The 17,099-nt window shown below is 43.6% G+C and overlaps 2 protein-coding genes across 2 annotated transcripts in view; one reads left to right on the forward strand and one right to left on the reverse strand.

The window, feature by feature from the left end:
* SEMA5B (semaphorin 5B) overlaps window positions 1-1,181 on the forward strand; it is a 279,879-nt gene extending 278,698 nt beyond the window's left edge. Inside the window, exon 23 of the mRNA XM_075181164.1 lies at window positions 1,095-1,181. Within this exon, the coding sequence (XP_075037265.1) occupies window positions 1,095-1,154 (60 nt within the window). The 3' untranslated portion in view covers window positions 1,155-1,181. The remainder of the gene's footprint in view (window positions 1-1,094) is intronic.
* Window positions 932-17,099, reverse strand: part of SLC49A4 (solute carrier family 49 member 4) — a 29,311-nt gene continuing 13,143 nt past the window's right edge. Inside the window, exons 2-9 of the mRNA XM_075181165.1 lie at window positions 16,874-16,967; window positions 16,435-16,700; window positions 14,378-14,507; window positions 11,955-12,063; window positions 11,294-11,361; window positions 8,612-8,739; window positions 7,644-7,826; window positions 932-2,552 (exon numbers count right to left, since the gene is read on the reverse strand). Coding sequence (XP_075037266.1) covers window positions 2,437-2,552; window positions 7,644-7,826; window positions 8,612-8,739; window positions 11,294-11,361; window positions 11,955-12,063; window positions 14,378-14,507; window positions 16,435-16,700; window positions 16,874-16,967 — 1,094 coding nt within the window. The 3' untranslated portion in view covers window positions 932-2,436. The remainder of the gene's footprint in view (window positions 2,553-7,643; window positions 7,827-8,611; window positions 8,740-11,293; window positions 11,362-11,954; window positions 12,064-14,377; window positions 14,508-16,434; window positions 16,701-16,873; window positions 16,968-17,099) is intronic.

Here is a 17,099-nt window from a genome sequence, read left to right on the forward strand (position 1 = left end):
TTTCTCTCAATATTCGCCTTATTTGTTTGCTCCTTTGTCACTCCCCTACCCGCTTCTGCCAAAATATTTGTGGGCTTTTCTGCTCCCAGCATCCACTGCACATGGGTGATGTCATAACACCAATTCCCACAATGCCTTATTTCCGTGGAAGTGTCAAAACGTACAACCAGGGTCGACAAGGTGCCTTATATCATGCAGCTCTCCTAGCTGCCGGCACCTACAAGGAGGGCACCGCTCCGTGAATAGGCCGGTCCCACCACTGACAGTTTCACTCTGATAACAGAGAAGCACAACGGTCAGACCTTCAGAAGCCATCCTCCATCCTCCTTCTCCCTCTGGCAAAATACAGAATTAGGTAAGCACAAAAAATTACCCTGAACTGCCAGGACAGGAAAGAAAGAGAGGGGGGGGGGGGGGGGGGTGGGGGAATTAACCTCAGTGTATGCTGCCATGGAGAAAGAGGACATGGGGATTTATGTACTGACTGAGAATGTTGGTTCTGTACACTATGCACAGCTTACATGGCCCAATCATCCCTCCATCAGCTGCTCAGACACCTGCTGGCACCTGGAATAGTTACAGAATGGCTTTAGCACTGACCCCCCCCCCCCCCCCCCCCCCGAAACTAAAATACATACAGTCCTTTGCCATGTCTGTCTGCTCTTTGGGGGCAATATCAGTGAAACTCAGCAGACACAGATGAGTATTTTACAGAGGGTGCATCTTACACACCCCCCGACCCATCATAAGGTGCTTCCTACCCCTCATTAGGTTATTGATGGTTGGTGGGGGACAGACCATAAATGGTCCTAAATGCGGTGGAGAACCAGCATCTTTCTGGCACCTCATGTCGAAATGTCCCAGAATACAGAGTTTTATTAACATATTGTCAACATAATGCAACAATTTCATGCAAATAGATTTGGAGATCTGGTTTAAAATGTTTATTTCACATTAAAATTAAAAATAGTTCTATCAAAAAACAAAACAAAGAGGTTCTGACACTTTTCCAGCAGTGAGTGGGTTAATGCACAAGAACAAAATGTCACAAAACTTTATTTAGAATCACAAACAGTTTTCATTGTTATTTACAGAGGTTAGAAAACAATACACAGGAGAGCGGTTTGCCCTGGAATAATAGCAGCATCGAGTGAAGAGACCAGAAACAGACAACGCTGTACATCTGGGGCCGGGAGGAAGACGCCAACATCACAGCCGTGAGCGGGGACATTACTGTGCAGCTTCGTCCCAGGAAACAAGCACTTCCCAGTAAGGACATTACACAAGTTTCCAACTAGAACATTTACCTATAAACTTAGAAAATGCTATTAATATAAAAATGTAAAAACCAGTGTTAACTGCAACTAACTTGCTTCACTTCCAATTTAAATATAGTTCTCTCCTAACCCAGACTGACATCTCCAATTTGCAGCAAGTTATCCCCAGTTACCCAAATAAGCCCAAAAGCAGACAGGACTGTTATTATTCTAATGAGGCCGTCCGTTACCCATAAATACTGCGAGTCCCTGGCCAATGAGACTCCGGGAGGGAATCTGTAGCTCCAACGATAAAACAGTAGAACAGACCTGTGGAACAGTTATAAACTTCTAAACGTTATGTTAATACATTGAAGTGACACCCTATTGATGAGGACCAGTGTTGGAGGGCGGTAACCATGTTTAATTCACCATCTGTTCTTCCACCAAGAGCGGCAGATACAAATCATTCCAGAAAACCAAAGACGATATGTGCAGTGAACGGACTCTCCCCATCACCAATCCCTTTTTCATTGTGTTAATGGGCTACGGACCTCTCCCAAGTCAAGGGACCATTAATCTTAAGGCAGAATCACATGATCAGTCCCGCCACATAGAAGTGACCTGTGAACATCATGGTAGAGTATACATTGGGCGGCTATCATCGGAAGGACCTCATCCGAGGTGTACGTCCTCTAACAGTCGTTTTATACCAATAGTTTAAGCCTCAATCGCTTTGTGCCCAGTTTGTTCACCATCAGACCTGCCCACTTGTTATTTACAGTTAAAACATCTAGCATAAAATAATGTAATCCGCTAGTGACAAACACCGTTTCCACATCCCTCCCCCAGCACGGAGCAGAAAAGGGCAATAAGACAAAGCGGAGGAAGTGAGGCGTCAGCGGATCATATATATAAAAAAAAATAATAATAATCAAATGACAAAATGTGTAACAAGAGATAACGCACCCTTATCCAAGCGTCATTAAAACGTCAGAACGTCTCTGCAGAACTCCCAGCAATAAAGGTTCCTCAGCTCCCAGGATCAGAGTGAAGACAAGACAATTTATTAACTTCTTAACCTTAGACGGCCGGACTTGTGTCGCTTGTTTTCCTCCAGTCTATTGTGCAAAACGAGACAATTGTGCAGTGTCGGGATTGTTCAATCCATTTGGGGCTATTACACAGATATAAAGACGTCAAGATAAAGTCTATCATAGGATTCCCTGACGCAGACAATAATCAGCAGGCTGAGCAGGCTAGATCCCGTCAGGCACCAGTTCAGCCACGATAACTCTGGAAATGAAAAGACAACATTGAGTAATCCCGGCCACTCAGATTGTGTACTTTGGGTGAGACTGTTTGTCACTGAAGTCCCTGAAGCAGAGAACAAGCAGGAGGCCGAGGATACAAGATCCTGCCAGGCACCAATTCAGCCAGGACAGAGCTGTGTAAATACAAGAACACATCAGACCCTCTCTTCACCGTTACATGGAAGATGTAAACATAGGGTAACAAGCAGATGAAAACATTTCTAAATGAAATAGGTGTCAGACCACAGAGCTGTGTAAACTATTACACAAATTAAACCCCTTGAATGACAGATGTCCTAAAACACCCCACAGAGATCTGGACCAGACACCAGTACAAACCTCTCCCCCCCGCCCCCCACACACGGTGGAGGCGGCTATGGTGTGTTCTAAACAAATATTGGTGAGAACGCAGCCCATCCATGCACTAGGAAGACAATTAGAGAATACAGAAAGATTAATACACAAGGAACGAGAGAGAGTGAGCGGACAGATTACTATCAATTCAAACAAAATGGCTGCCTCCACCGTGAGTCGGCGACCGGTACGCTTTATATGAAAAACATTTCTCTCAAGTGTGAACGCCGTTAATCTCGTTAAGTTGCAATGATGTGGCACAGTTCATTGTACTAGTGTATGAGCTGCACATTTACCCTCAGATGCCACTTACGACATGAATATATGAAGCACCCAGTTAACAGCTTCTGTATATACTACATCTGTCTGTTTATATAAACTGGGAACACAGCGCAGCCGCTGTTAGTGATCTGTCTGAACACTGTTTATTAGTTTATACTGCACACATTATAATGTGGATGGACTCTGCTTTATGAAACCAATTCAACCCTTCATCCCAGATATGACATAACAAAGGGGAGACTTTCCTGGCTCCATACTGGTAACTGGACCGCACACCCAGACATTATAGTATTGTGTGTTTATTAATGGCGGGAGCGCTGTATGGTCTGTAGGTCAGTGATCCTGCTCTTCCTCCAGCTGCGAGGGGTGACTATGTCTGCAGGGACCTTACATTTACCCTGTGGACCAGGATTGTACGTACCCCCCACCCCCTCCTTAGAAGTCTCTAATGTGAATAAACCCAGTTCAGCAGATTGTCAGCTCCTGTTTCTACAGACCCTCCAGTTCCATCATGGTATCCAAAATCCAACTAGACCGTCAAGATAAGACCTCAGCAATGATTTACACAGGGGGCAGACATGTTACCAGCATATGTACCCGTATTACTAGTAACGTGCAATGTCTGATCTACCTGGATCCTCACCCCGACCCCTGGACACGAGATATATCCAAGAAATGAAAATGACTATTTGGTGAAGTACCTGACACATGCGGCTAGAAGGTGCATTACTGTTCTCAGAGCTAGAAACAGGAACCATCCTTTATTTTACAACCAGAACATCTGCTAAACCTGTCCCTTCACTCCCTGCAGAGGCAGCCACTAGTGGGGGGTCGTACATGAACAAGATGCTTGTATGTAAGTCACTGGACAAGCACAGAGCAGGCACGAAGCCCTAAAATCCCTCATTTGATCTACACAAACTCCCAGCGTCCACTTTGTTCTCACCATGAAGCGTTCTGGCTTTGTCTATCGTACATATAGACTGTATGCAACATCACAATACAATGTGAAAAATCAATTTTGTATAGATTGTTTTAGCAATTGCCATTCTAGACAGGAGAACATCATCTACACAGGATTTGTCTGACGAGATGGAGATGTCCTTTCTGAAGGTTAATCGTCCACCACCCACATACATTGGAGGTAACCATTGTGGAGCCTCAGTTCACCAGAAACTAGAGACAGCACCGAGGAAGAAGGGTCATCACTGTATACAGCAATATAACAGCTAGAGCTCCCGGCAGGAACAGGGATGATTGTGAGTGGAGAGCAACACATAGATTGTTACATTGTAATAATCAGTGTGTGCAAGATATTGGCCATTATCGACACAAGGAAACCGCTGCGTCTCAGATGATGAATATTTCAGTAGAGTCATAAACATGATGAATGAGGAGAGCAGAGCCTTACGTGATATAACACCGCACCTATCAGACATATGGTTTCTATTTTGGATTTAACCCAAAAACATGAAATCTGTGGGATGAAACCAAACGGCTCTATTCCAAGTATAAAATCTATAATTCTGGAATGATGCAATATATAAATTATATTAAGCACATCTTGTGGGAGTATTCTGAACGTTAAGGGAATATTTCGAATTTTTGTGAACTTGGCAAAGTTTCGGGCATTTCACATACTGAATGGAGACAATTTGTTTCTATACATACAGGGTCTGATTCAGGTTCAGACATGTCTGTCCGCGTAGCGCATCTTGCGTGATTCCGCACTGCGCGCTACCGGAAACTGACATTACACCAATGAGAGCAACGGCAGAGAGTTCATATCTGTATGTAACGGACACTTACAAACTCCTACGGAGCGAGAGGTGAAACGGGGGCAGGGAGGGTGCAGACCAACGTACCCCAAGTACAGTCAGGGCGTAAGATCCCGGATCTGTGCGTCTGGTCAGTACGCTGGTTCTCAGCCGTATCTACCACTGCAGGACAGATGTAAGTGCTGACACGGCATCGTTTGTATTAAAAACGACATGTATGTCTGCCAGTAGCAGACACAGACCAGGTGTATGCACAGTACGCCATGGAATCTATGAATGTAAAATATGAAAATATTTATATAAATTATACCTCTAGAAGTTATTATAATTTATTTTAAAATAAAAGTGTGTTCTGATGTGAACTTTTATCTTACTTCCACGCGCACGTACACTGCAGTCTGTTCTGTGTGACAGTGTGCAGCAAGTAACGTTTAGGAAGTGTACTCCCACCCGGATTCAAAATGGAGCCGTAGGTTGTGTTGGGCCATGAGCGCCGATGTTTAATGAACGTAGACCGATCAGAGTTCAGAGATTGACCTGAGCGAAAACATATCACCTATAGACAGCGTAGGACGCCAGGTGACTGGATGAACCATCTTCATCACACAAAGTGGTGGAGGTTTGAACAAACAATGGTTACACAGACGATCAATAGAAAGTGTCCTTGGTGTGGCACCTATTACATCCACGGCCTGCGCCCTGCCTGTCAGGTCCTCCGAGGAGTAACCTCCACAGAATGGACTGTTGGTCTAGGCAGTAGCGGATGGACCGCAAGGGGTAATCTCAACACATGAGCTGATCCCGATAGGAAAATTCATCAGCTCGGATCTTGTACTTGGATTCTAACTGGATTTCACAGCAGTCTTAAAATAAGTTCCATAGAAAACCAGGCATAGAAGAGGCTCTCGTTCTGCTGGCTGAATAGTGTCTGACATTTAGCTATAATCTTCCCAATATGGTCTCCTGTAGAAAAAGGACACAGGTTGGATCCAAGCGCCTCATGGTGGAGAATCAAAGTTATTTTTGCTTTCTTTAAATTATCAATCCACCCATTAGTGTGAGATAGGATAGAAGGGCCCCAAAGAGGCCCACATATAATAATTACACTAAAAGTGTTTATAAACAGCCCCCCCGCTAGGAATTATGGGTAGAGATATTCTAATCTCTCCTTACTCGCCCCTAATGCTCAACTAGCTCTGTAACAAACATCCCTTCATACATGTGATTAGCTGGGGCTAATGCAGACAACTTGTGCATGTGTGTGTGTGCAGGCATGTGCGTGTGTAGATGGACGACTCTCCCATCTAAAAGCTGCAAAAAAAAAAAAAAAAAAAAAAAACCACCCAATAAAATAATTAAACAGACTCTTCTGGAGCTCAGGCAGAACACAGCATCACAACAGGAACTCAGGAGATCCCTCTACTGACCTAATCTTAGCAGACAGGAGAAGATTCTGCACAGGTGAGGTGAAGTTCAGCCAAGAGGAGGATTTGCCTGGACCATCAGTTGACTTTATGTATTTTCATAATGTGCCTTTCACCGCTCTCTACATTACTGAGCAGTGCTCACTTTACAGCCTTAAATGATTTGCAGGTAATTATAGGCTTTATTACAACATTAAAATGAATCATGGATTCAAGTGGATCAGTGTCCTTCCCAGAGATCCAGCCTAAACAGGCAAAATTACTTTGTGTTTGTATAAAACGGAGCACACGGCGCTCTCAGCCCCTGCGAGATCAATACAGAGCAGAAGTCTTGCCTGAAATTAAAGACAAAATGTCATGTATCCTAAAATGTCACTGTGCAATTAACCGCACCAGTGTCTGCTGCGCCCGTTAAGCTATGAGGTGACCTTACCACAGCCGATGTCTGATGAATAAGGATAGGTAAAACCAGACGCTGAAACTGGGCAGCACTGACTGAACGATGCTAATTGTATCTGCTGAACCTCCTGCGGGGACAGATTATACCATTGTTTTACTGGGAGGGGGCAGTTTTTGAGTAAAGATCTTACTACTCAACACTCAGGGGAATACAAGATGAACATGGAGACCATGCCAGGAGCCCAGACACAAAACATACTGACCCCACTGTGCTAATTCTAGAGAAACCACTATAATTACAAACAAGAACCATCCAGGGGGACAGAGGTAACACCCCCTAGAGTCTCCCTTACTAATTATCACAGGACAGAGGAACCTTATTGTAGAGTGAAGTCAGGGCAGTACTCAGCATCTCCCGGTCAGTGCCCAGGCACCAGGGGACCCAGCTGTTCAACACAAAAGTCAAGTGACAGGACCACAAGGGGGGTCCGAACTGTGCAAGATCCGGCCATTCATCATTAAGGCTGAGGGCCAGATCACACATACAACTCCACTGTGGCATGATGGCGCGGCTGGAAGACCTCGTACAAAAGAATGATAGTGACAATTCTCCAACCATGTGTATCCCCCTTCAATGAGATTATCACAGTACTATTGTAATACTGAGCTTCTTGCCAGATATCAGCTTTCATATTACAATACCACACAGTAGAGATCTTCAGGGAGTAACTTGTACAACCCAGGTTGTCCATAGTCAGCCCCAGCATCGCCCCCCACTCCATGCAGAGGGGTTATAACCACAACAGACATTATAATTAGGGTTAGCCATGAACTCACCTGTATGATAAAAGGTTAAAAACACCAACAAAAGTCCTGTGAAGAGATTACTCAAAAAAGTGGCAAATCCACAGGCGATTCCCTCCGGGACCGGATATACGGTTTCCACCAACATCTCAAAGAAAATTGGCACCGCGCTGTTCAGGAAGACTCCGACCAGGATGCAGGAGGAATACAGAGTGGCTGTAAGAAATGTGATACAATGTAACACCGTGCTGAGAGGTCAGAAGTCAATTCATAAAGACATTAAGATTGGAGTTAAAAATTTAGGACATCTACAACATAAAACTTTAAAAATTATAAAGGTAAAAATGAAAGAAATGGTGTATGGTAAATTATGCACTAAACAGGCCCTGAATCTGTGCGAGCAGCGACCCGTCCTCAGCACACGATTACAGGGACATATACAGCATTCTATGGAGCATCTTCCAGCGACCAGCAGGATGCATAGATTCCGCTACATCTATATATCCGCACGGCTGCATATTCCAGTGTGATGAATAAGAGGAACAGAATTCAATCAGGATGATTTACAAATCATTAGCTATTCAAGCCCTGGAAAGCCATTTGCCGCCAGAAGCGCAAATCAGGATTGTCAGACACGTTCCATGAGATGAAGTCTGACCTCAAGTGTAGACTTAAAAAAAAATATATAACAAAACAAAGAGCAGCTAGTGACCCTCCAGATATAGGGCACAATGAGCTTCCTGCGGGGCGATTTAATAAAAGCAATGTTCCTGCATTGATCAAATTCCTTTGCATCAAAGTGGCAGCGAGTCTGAATATTGTGCATGAGAAATTGTAATATGAAGCTGTATATAAAGATATGGTTGAGAAATCAGGTTTTAAGGGAAAGCTTCAGACACTACGCTGTAACTATGTGCGCTGATAAAAGGCGCTTGTGACAGTTGTTCTAGATGCAGATTAAAAGACAGGGATAAATGTGATATTCTTGCAGGTGCCCTTACCTGTGGTGAGTGGGAGATGAGTAATGTTACTTATAAAGGTCAATGTGAGCCACGTAGCAGCGAGTGTGGCCCCCGAGAACAGCAACACCAGAATAGGCTTCAGAATCCCCCGGATAGAGTCTGCAAACCTGTTGGGGAAAGAAACAGGGACGCTCAGGCCACTTCCTTACACACATCATACTTCCTACATTAGTAGCTATGGTCACTGCCCAGCAGAGGGCGTTACTCCTGGTTCTATAATGATGTCTACACCATAACAAAATGCTGACACCACTTCCTCCTACATGGGTGGAACTTAGAGCAGCATTATAGTCTTGTGTGGGGGGGGAGCGACAGAAAGGACGGTCAGGGACTAGACACGTGGGACAGGCTGTCCAAGCAATATGGCAGCCTGAAGTGAGTAACTTCTACACTATGAAGTAACAAAAAGGCCAATGGGTTCTTCCCAGTTAAAAAATCCACAGCTTTGTTGCGATTGTGAATTTAAGTCACTTTTGACAGCATAGCACTTTGCATTATATCCAATTTAGTTTTTGGCCCCTACATAAATATGATGTACTCTAGTAAGGTGGAATAATTCAGAGACATAACAGACAGATCTACTTTGCCCAATATAGAAGCGGTGTAAGATGAATACTTCTGCAGGACTAATTAGGTTCTATCAGCCGGTCCCAATGAATCTGTCACTTTTCACCAATTTCCCCAGAAGAACTAAACAGTCAAACATGAGAATCTGCTTTTAAATTAGGAATTAAAGATAGAGTTTGTAATTAAGCACTTTTGGAAACAATTACAGGCTGTCATGAAGGGTTGTATGGAGGAATAACTTGCTGGAAATGACAACATAATGCTGAAATTGTGATTATTTTTGCCTTACTAAACATTAGCAGCTGGTGGAACAAAAACACACAAAGGCGTTTCAGAGGCATAATGAGGGGAGAGGGGAGAGGGGGGCGCTCCCACGTCTGCTGCAGGAAGATCTGTGAAATGTGACAAGAATTATGACCTCATTTTCCTGATTACAACTTTCAGCAGATTATTACGGCCGGACCTGTCATGGTCCCGATTCACCAGAAAGACAGATGAGTGGCCCCAAGTCTCATTAGGCTCCCGATGACTGCGACCGCTGGCAGACACAGGCAGATACATCTATGTCCATCCTATTTACTGGGAGATTAGATGCTCAGCGCTGCCTCCTGGTCGCTTAAAACGGATATTTTTCAATAACATTGACAGCAGTTAAAGCTGCGTTAACAATTCTGCTGTTCCAAAGCCAATAACTGTACCAATCCCGTCCAGCGAGCGCACCGGGCATCTGCCTGGATCACTACACATGTATCAATTCAAATTCATGCTTTACAAACATACAAATCAGAGCAAATACCTCTGACCCCCCCACGTCTCCTCCACATTCCCGCCCCGAATCTCTTCCACTAGAACATAAGTTACAGCTACATGTATGATAAACTGACCAGTTATACATGTAGACAACACATTAACACTATACTTCATATTATATTGTAACCTGTCCTTTATTCCAGGCCATCTTCAGATGACTTAGTAATAGTCTTCACTCTGTGCTTTTCAGCAATGTCTTTATGTCAGTTGTCTTTTTGGTGCCCAACCATAGACAGAGGACTAACTACAGCAATTCAGTGAGTCTCTAATAGATACTATATACAGCAAATACAGATAGAATAGTGCTTGTTTGTACTTTCATATATACAGTGTATTTTGAACATTAAGCCCTAACAAATTTGCAGGACACATAACCCAAATAAAGTAATCTGAGAGGTGAAACCACCCGTTTAAAATATGTCTGTTACAACATGTAGCTCCACATTACTGCCATTCAGTAAAGTTACCCTGGATAACAAATACCGTATAGTATAACTTCACATTTACAGACACCATCTCGCAGTAAAATGTTTAAAATGATGATTAAAAGCTTTGAGACAGTGTTTATGCTGAATACAGTTGCAATGCAAACGAAAGCTCAGGAATAATTTACATTTTATCCACATTTTGAAGTTTTTCAGAAAATACATTCAAAAACATAATATAATTTAACTCATTCCCAGAAACCTAGACAGGTGGATCTCGTGGTATGCGACATGTAATTATTTGCAAATCCTTTATAGAACCAGATTGTCACTCACACCGGCTGTAACCTGTCTAATATCTATAGAACGCCAGCCGCACACAATGCACTATTAGGCAACAGCCCCAATACAGACAGGTAGTCACAGAACACTGACCCAGATGCTCAGCTCTTGGGCCGGTCAATGTGAATATAAATATACTGTGATCTGCCAGCATAGCAGTGTAAGAGATAAGCTAGATGTATGTTAATAAGCCTCATGGCAATAACTCCACTGATTACCTCTCCGCAAACCTCTACTGACCATATCCCAGCAGGGTTACAGAACAAAATTTGTTTAAAATCTTTACATGGAAACTTTTACATATGTATTTACAAGTGGTACAATACGTCTTCCTGTAGATCAACCTGTATTTAACAGCCCAATAATGACCGTTCATCAGTCATCTCTCCCCAGACAGAACATCCAGCAAATGTGCACAAAACATAATCTGCGATGTGTAAACAGCACTACACAACCCACACAAGTCTTCACCATCAACACTAAAACTGCATTTACACAATTCAAATGCCCGTCTTACCTGCCCACTGCGATCCCCACAAAGCAGCCGCCCACAATTGACCAGAAGCCTATCCAGCCGGCATCTACCTGTGATGGAGAACAGTTATTACACTTCATGTGCGACACATGGCGGAGGCCCCACAACCTCCAATAAAAGTCTTTTAAGTTTCAGAATATAAAAGTTGTGAATATTCAGAAATATTATTATAACTGTCAGGTCCTTGTGGGAAGTGGAGATATTGGAGACTCTGGGGGGTTCCATTAACTGATATGTTTTGGTACAGGTTAGAGAACAATGAACATTATAGGAAGTAAAATGTTCCACAGGACAAGAATGATTCTACAGTTACCAGTGGAATCTTATTGATGTCCCACAATCTGAATTACGGGCAGCAGAATGTAACGAGGATCTGGAGATCTTTGTATACTGTTTGGCTCATAAGTTCTCCATGTGACAAGTTATTAGTATCTGCCCAACTCCTCAGTGAGTATTAGTCCGTAGTACTGAGTGCTATATGGTCATAACTCCAATGGGAGCATAATATGGTTATCATTCACCAAGTTACATTATTACAGCTTTCCAGGCCTCTTTATTAGAGCACTGCAGTCTGTTTTGTCCAACATGGGAGAAATGTAAATATTTACACAGCAGTTAGCAAAACGCGTGGGTTTATCCTTACTTGACTAATGTGAACATGTGTTAAAATCAGATCCAAGACTCCGGACCACCCAGCGTAAAACCCGAGGGGAATAGCATAAGCCAGCGCGATCATCAGGAAGCGCACGTTGCTGAAAGAGAGAAGATTAACGTTACAAGATGTACACCGTGCACTTCCTGTCACATGACCATTGAACAAGAACAACCACCACAAAGAAACAGTACGTAAATAATGCATCATATGATCTCTTATAGCATCCAGAGGAGTCGTCACTCTCTAAATACGGATCCTCTCTGCACTGTCACCATCGGGGCTCATTTCTACAGCAGAGCGTCAGCGAGCTGCGGTCTGGCCATGTACACAGCACTCAGAAAACAGGCATGGAAACCTAGATTATATACCAGTACATGCTTTAAGATACAACATATCAGAACACAACAGAAACCAACGTGCTCTAACGTCAGTATGCCGGGTAGGAGGTCAGACTACACACTGCACTGAAGCACCAAGATGTGAATACACCATAGACCTCTCTCACCAGCACTTTACTTCTGGAATTCCATCCCTTTTACATCTATCCGATCCCGACAACAACTGACATCCTTCCTCCTAGATCACTAGACGAATCACAACTGTACTCTCGCCCAAGACCAACAATTCACATTTACAGAAACAGGTTTAACGTAACCACATGGTTTTGTAAACAGCAGGAGATTTGGGAATCTCCCTGTAAGTGACAGTAAAAGGGAATAAGTCTTCCTCTTCATTTACCAGGATAAACAGTTAAAAATCTTGGTGGAATTAATCCTGCACGTCACTTACAGGAATGGATTTCAGCTGCCTCTATATATTAACAAATCTATTGCAGCTCTAGAAACAAGATCGCGCAGAGACATCCATCTTTGTGTGTGAAAGGACAACGCATCACCGACTACAGCGCTCACAGCTTTAATATGTATTGTGCTCAAGCTCCATTCCTGCCCTATAAACACACATTCCAAATCAATGGCCGTGTCAGACTGATTGTATGGGCAGCAACTGCTTACTTAACACAATGTCCCTGGCACGGACACAATTCATCTTTTACACATTAAATATTCTAAGACTGCACAGAACAGACAAATCCCTGAGAGTGCGGAATGTTTCACTTAAAGGGGCTGTAAAATGACAAGTCGCCGGCGGGCTCTAGAAATTAGGGAAACAACCGTTATCAGGAATAAGTGACAGAGTGGAAGATTCAGTGTAAACTAATGAACTCAGAAACTGAAACCAGCTCAGCGGGAACAGGATAATTCTCCTACTGAACCACAACTCCTAAAGATATTATTAGTCAGTAGGACACAGTGTGCTGTATGTAAGGCTGGCAGTATAACACTACTCTCCATGGATCTACATGTAGCGTTACCCCTAGTGTGGAGTCATACCGGGGCTTATGAATGTTCTAGTTTTCACCCAGATAAACACAGAAGCTTTGTGCTGCCTATGGTCACCCAGGAATACGTTGTGTCGCTGAATGAGTCTCCATCATCATCGCTCTAAGTCATGCAGGCAATGCGTGACTTGTCGGGGGCTTCCGGTCAGACTGAAACGCTGGAAAAGTGCACAGCAGGATCTTCCTTTTGCCCGGCACTATGATCAGTAGAAGCATGCAGCCACCAGGGTGCCTCTGTGCCTCCCCAAGTGTCAGAATATTACAGGAGCTGTGAGTAAATGCTGACAATACGCTCATCTGAATGAGCGTTTATAGAGTTCCTGTCATCGTAGCTTCATGTCCATTTTGCAGAGTGTTAAGAGCGCTATGTAGGTGTTCGCCGTCATATACTCATGTGGGATCTGACAGACGTCCTGCACTTTGTACTATTGTACAGCTGCCATGCACTGCAAACACTTACTAGGCAGAGAAGCTGGAGGAAGGCAGAGGCCTGGATGGACTATAGACGTCTCACGAGTCCCTGCATTAATGTGCATTTACTTCCTATGAGCCCTCTTCAGCAGAAGCAGCATTGTAATAGGACTATTGTTTGCCTTCTGAACACTTACATAAAGCACTTTACATTACACAAAAGCAACAAGAGCCTAGAAAGCTGCCACCACAAGCTGCAATACCACATCTTGTCAACAGGCGGCCCATACAGACATGAATACTACAGAGTGGAAGGGATCTGTGCCGAGAGGGCATCATTTGTAGAACAGAACATAGCAGCTATATGTGCTCAAGGGCTTAGTATCCAGCGAGCTGAATTTACACATCAGATACCAGCGCTTGTATCACTAAACGCACTGCCAGGGAAGAGCGCGGACAGTGCACAATGTTACATATCAGAGTATTAAGAGATCACATTCATGATCACCAAATCACCTGCTTACAGGGAAAACGTAAACCTTTAATTATGCTACAAGCAATAGATCAGATACCATTTACACAAGGTTTGTGCAGAACTCACCCGAGCAGCTTTCCGATACTGCTCCTATAACTCAGCCTGCGGGCAGCGGCCGCGATACTGGGGGGCACCGGGGGACGGGAGGGAAAATACGCCAGAACAGCCGCAAAGAGCACAGCGATTATTCCAAACTCTGCAATAAGAGAAAGTATAATCATCAGCAAGTGGACCAATAAATAGCACCCCGATTTATGATTAATATGTCCCTCGTACAAACTGCAGGAATTTGGGTCCATGATTAAACACATTAGACACAATCAGTCTTTGTAGAGTCAGAGCAGCCATCAGCTGTACACAGGTGGACAAGTCCCAGCCAGACAATGCATTTTAGGGGAATTACTTTAACAGCAACACCCCTCCTATTTTTGCTAAATTACCGTATTTTCCACTCCATAAGACGCACTTTTTCCCCCCCAAAAAAGTGGGGGGAAAAGTGTGCGCGTCTTATGGAAAAAAAGAGCCGTCTAAACCGGAAGTTCCTTTTGATGTGAAGCAGGGAACCCGACAGAAGTAGGAACCTTTCTAGCACACAGAGTTCCGGACATCAGTATCAGCAGGTGCACCTGCTCCGTTATACGGCTCTGGAGTAACATCACACAGGAGACAGAAGTGAGTGTCTCGGCTATTCCGTGGATTAGATCTCTTCCTCTTGCGGAGGGTGTCCAGGACATAATACCTGGTAAGGAGCCATATTTATTATATCTGCCGGAGGATCATCTTATTAATACCTACTGTGTGGGCAAGCTTCACCTTATTATTGAAAACCTCTCATAGGAGGCACATAATATATCCATAAGGAATGTTGCCTGTCATTTTGTTGCTGGGATCAAGTCTTATATGCTTTTTTAACTAATCTGGACTTTGAATGTATTCCAACATTATATCTGGATCCAGAGTTATAATGGATGTGTGACACCCTTTATCTATTCAGAATTTCTACCAATGGGGGACTATATTGTTCATATCCATTTTTACTTAAATTACTAGACAGCACTGTATGAGATTTGGTTCAGAATATTTTTTTCCTTTTTACTCCTCTAAAAACTAGGTGCGTCTTATGGAGCGAAAAATACGGTAAATGAAACTATTCTTCCTTTCAAATGAATCTAGTGTCTTATTGAAGAGCTAGCCCACACATTTCAAAGATTCAGATACGTTTCTCCCCTTTACGGTGTATCATGACGGCACATGGGGGCTAAGCTGTGTGTACAGATGGCGTAAGATGGACAAACCTGGCAACTTCCTTTCAGTTCTGGCACCATAATCAGTAAAGTGTGCCGTGCCACGTATGATGGTTACATAACTTGGGGGTGCTAGAAAAGTACAATATTTCAGTTTGTTTTGTTTACAGATTGCCAGCAATACATCAGCATTATCAGGAAGTAAAAATGCAGAGTCCCCACAACCCAAACATCACAGCAGTGACAGCTTTATAGGTTAATGAGGCTGCAGCGGGGGTTATTCGTGTAATCTGTTTATTAATGGGTTTAAACCAGGCTTTTTCCCCTAGTCAGTAAATTTACTGATGGTTGTCAACACCGCAAGTATGAGCGAGTTAAGCTGGTAGGACGGGGTATTCTACAGTGACTAATGTGTACCTGGAGCCCAATGCCCAAACCTGTCTCCTATGCACAAAGGATCCAGTCATTTAGTGGGATGCACCAATATTCATGAGAATGCATCCACTGAGCATAGGTCACTGAGGTACAGAGTGGCTCATGCCTCAGTGAGGTCACCAGTCCCTAATGAATGAATATGCACATCTGATTCAGCCATTTTGTGGATGATCCAAAGTTCAAGAGAACGCAGCCGCTGATATCACCATCATCACTGTCACTTTATGCAAAAACGAGTTCATGATCAACCAATGGGCTACAGTCTCATGAAAATCGATGGAGCCCAAAAAGCTGCCTCCACTGTAAGACAATTACCCCAGGGCTGAAGGGAAGCCTTGTATGCCTTGCAGTTAGGGGCCACCACATCTTGTAGACTACAGGAACGCTGCTGAAGCCATTGACATGAAAATAATTTAAGCAGGACAGAGTAAAAAGCAGAGTTACCTGCATACATCACCGCCTCAATCCGGTCCTTAATTGGCTCAGTGTGTCCACTAACTAGGAGGTTGCCGGAGGTGTTATTGGGAGCTGGAACCACTAAAGGTCCTACCAGGAAAGCACAGGCTCCACCTAGGTAATTCAGCATGGATGCAATGGCAGTGGCTGTAGCACGCTCATTTGGTGAGAACCATGTTGAAGAGAGAAAAGGAGCGGCGTTCATAGCAGTCGGTCCCGCTAGTCCGTTCAGCAACTGCCCCCCGTGTATGAGCCTGAAAATCAAGACAAATAATCACGTACTACTGTATACACATCACAATCATTATCACAGCAACTAAATTACAAAATTCACCGACTTTATCCTCTCACATTTACACCTAGTAATGAGAACAAGTGCCCAAGAGCCTCAATGGAATATGGCATCTCACATTATAAACCACCTTACCTTCTCCTGACCCATAAATCCGATACTGGAACACATCGCAGACCCGCGCCGACCACCATCAAGAACAATGAGAGAAGCACAGTAACACGTAGTCCTGAGAACATAGAGGCTGTGCGTTAGAAGAGAACTCAACTAACATGTTCATACAGATGTAATTCATTGCAGAGCGCAACAACAAGTCATTGTGTCTCTATATTAAACATTACACAAGAGAATTTAATTTCAA

The sequence above is a fragment of the Mixophyes fleayi genome, chromosome 7 (assembly GCF_038048845.1).
Source record: "Mixophyes fleayi isolate aMixFle1 chromosome 7, aMixFle1.hap1, whole genome shotgun sequence".
In the NCBI taxonomy this organism is placed as follows: Eukaryota; Metazoa; Chordata; class Amphibia; order Anura; family Limnodynastidae; genus Mixophyes; species Mixophyes fleayi.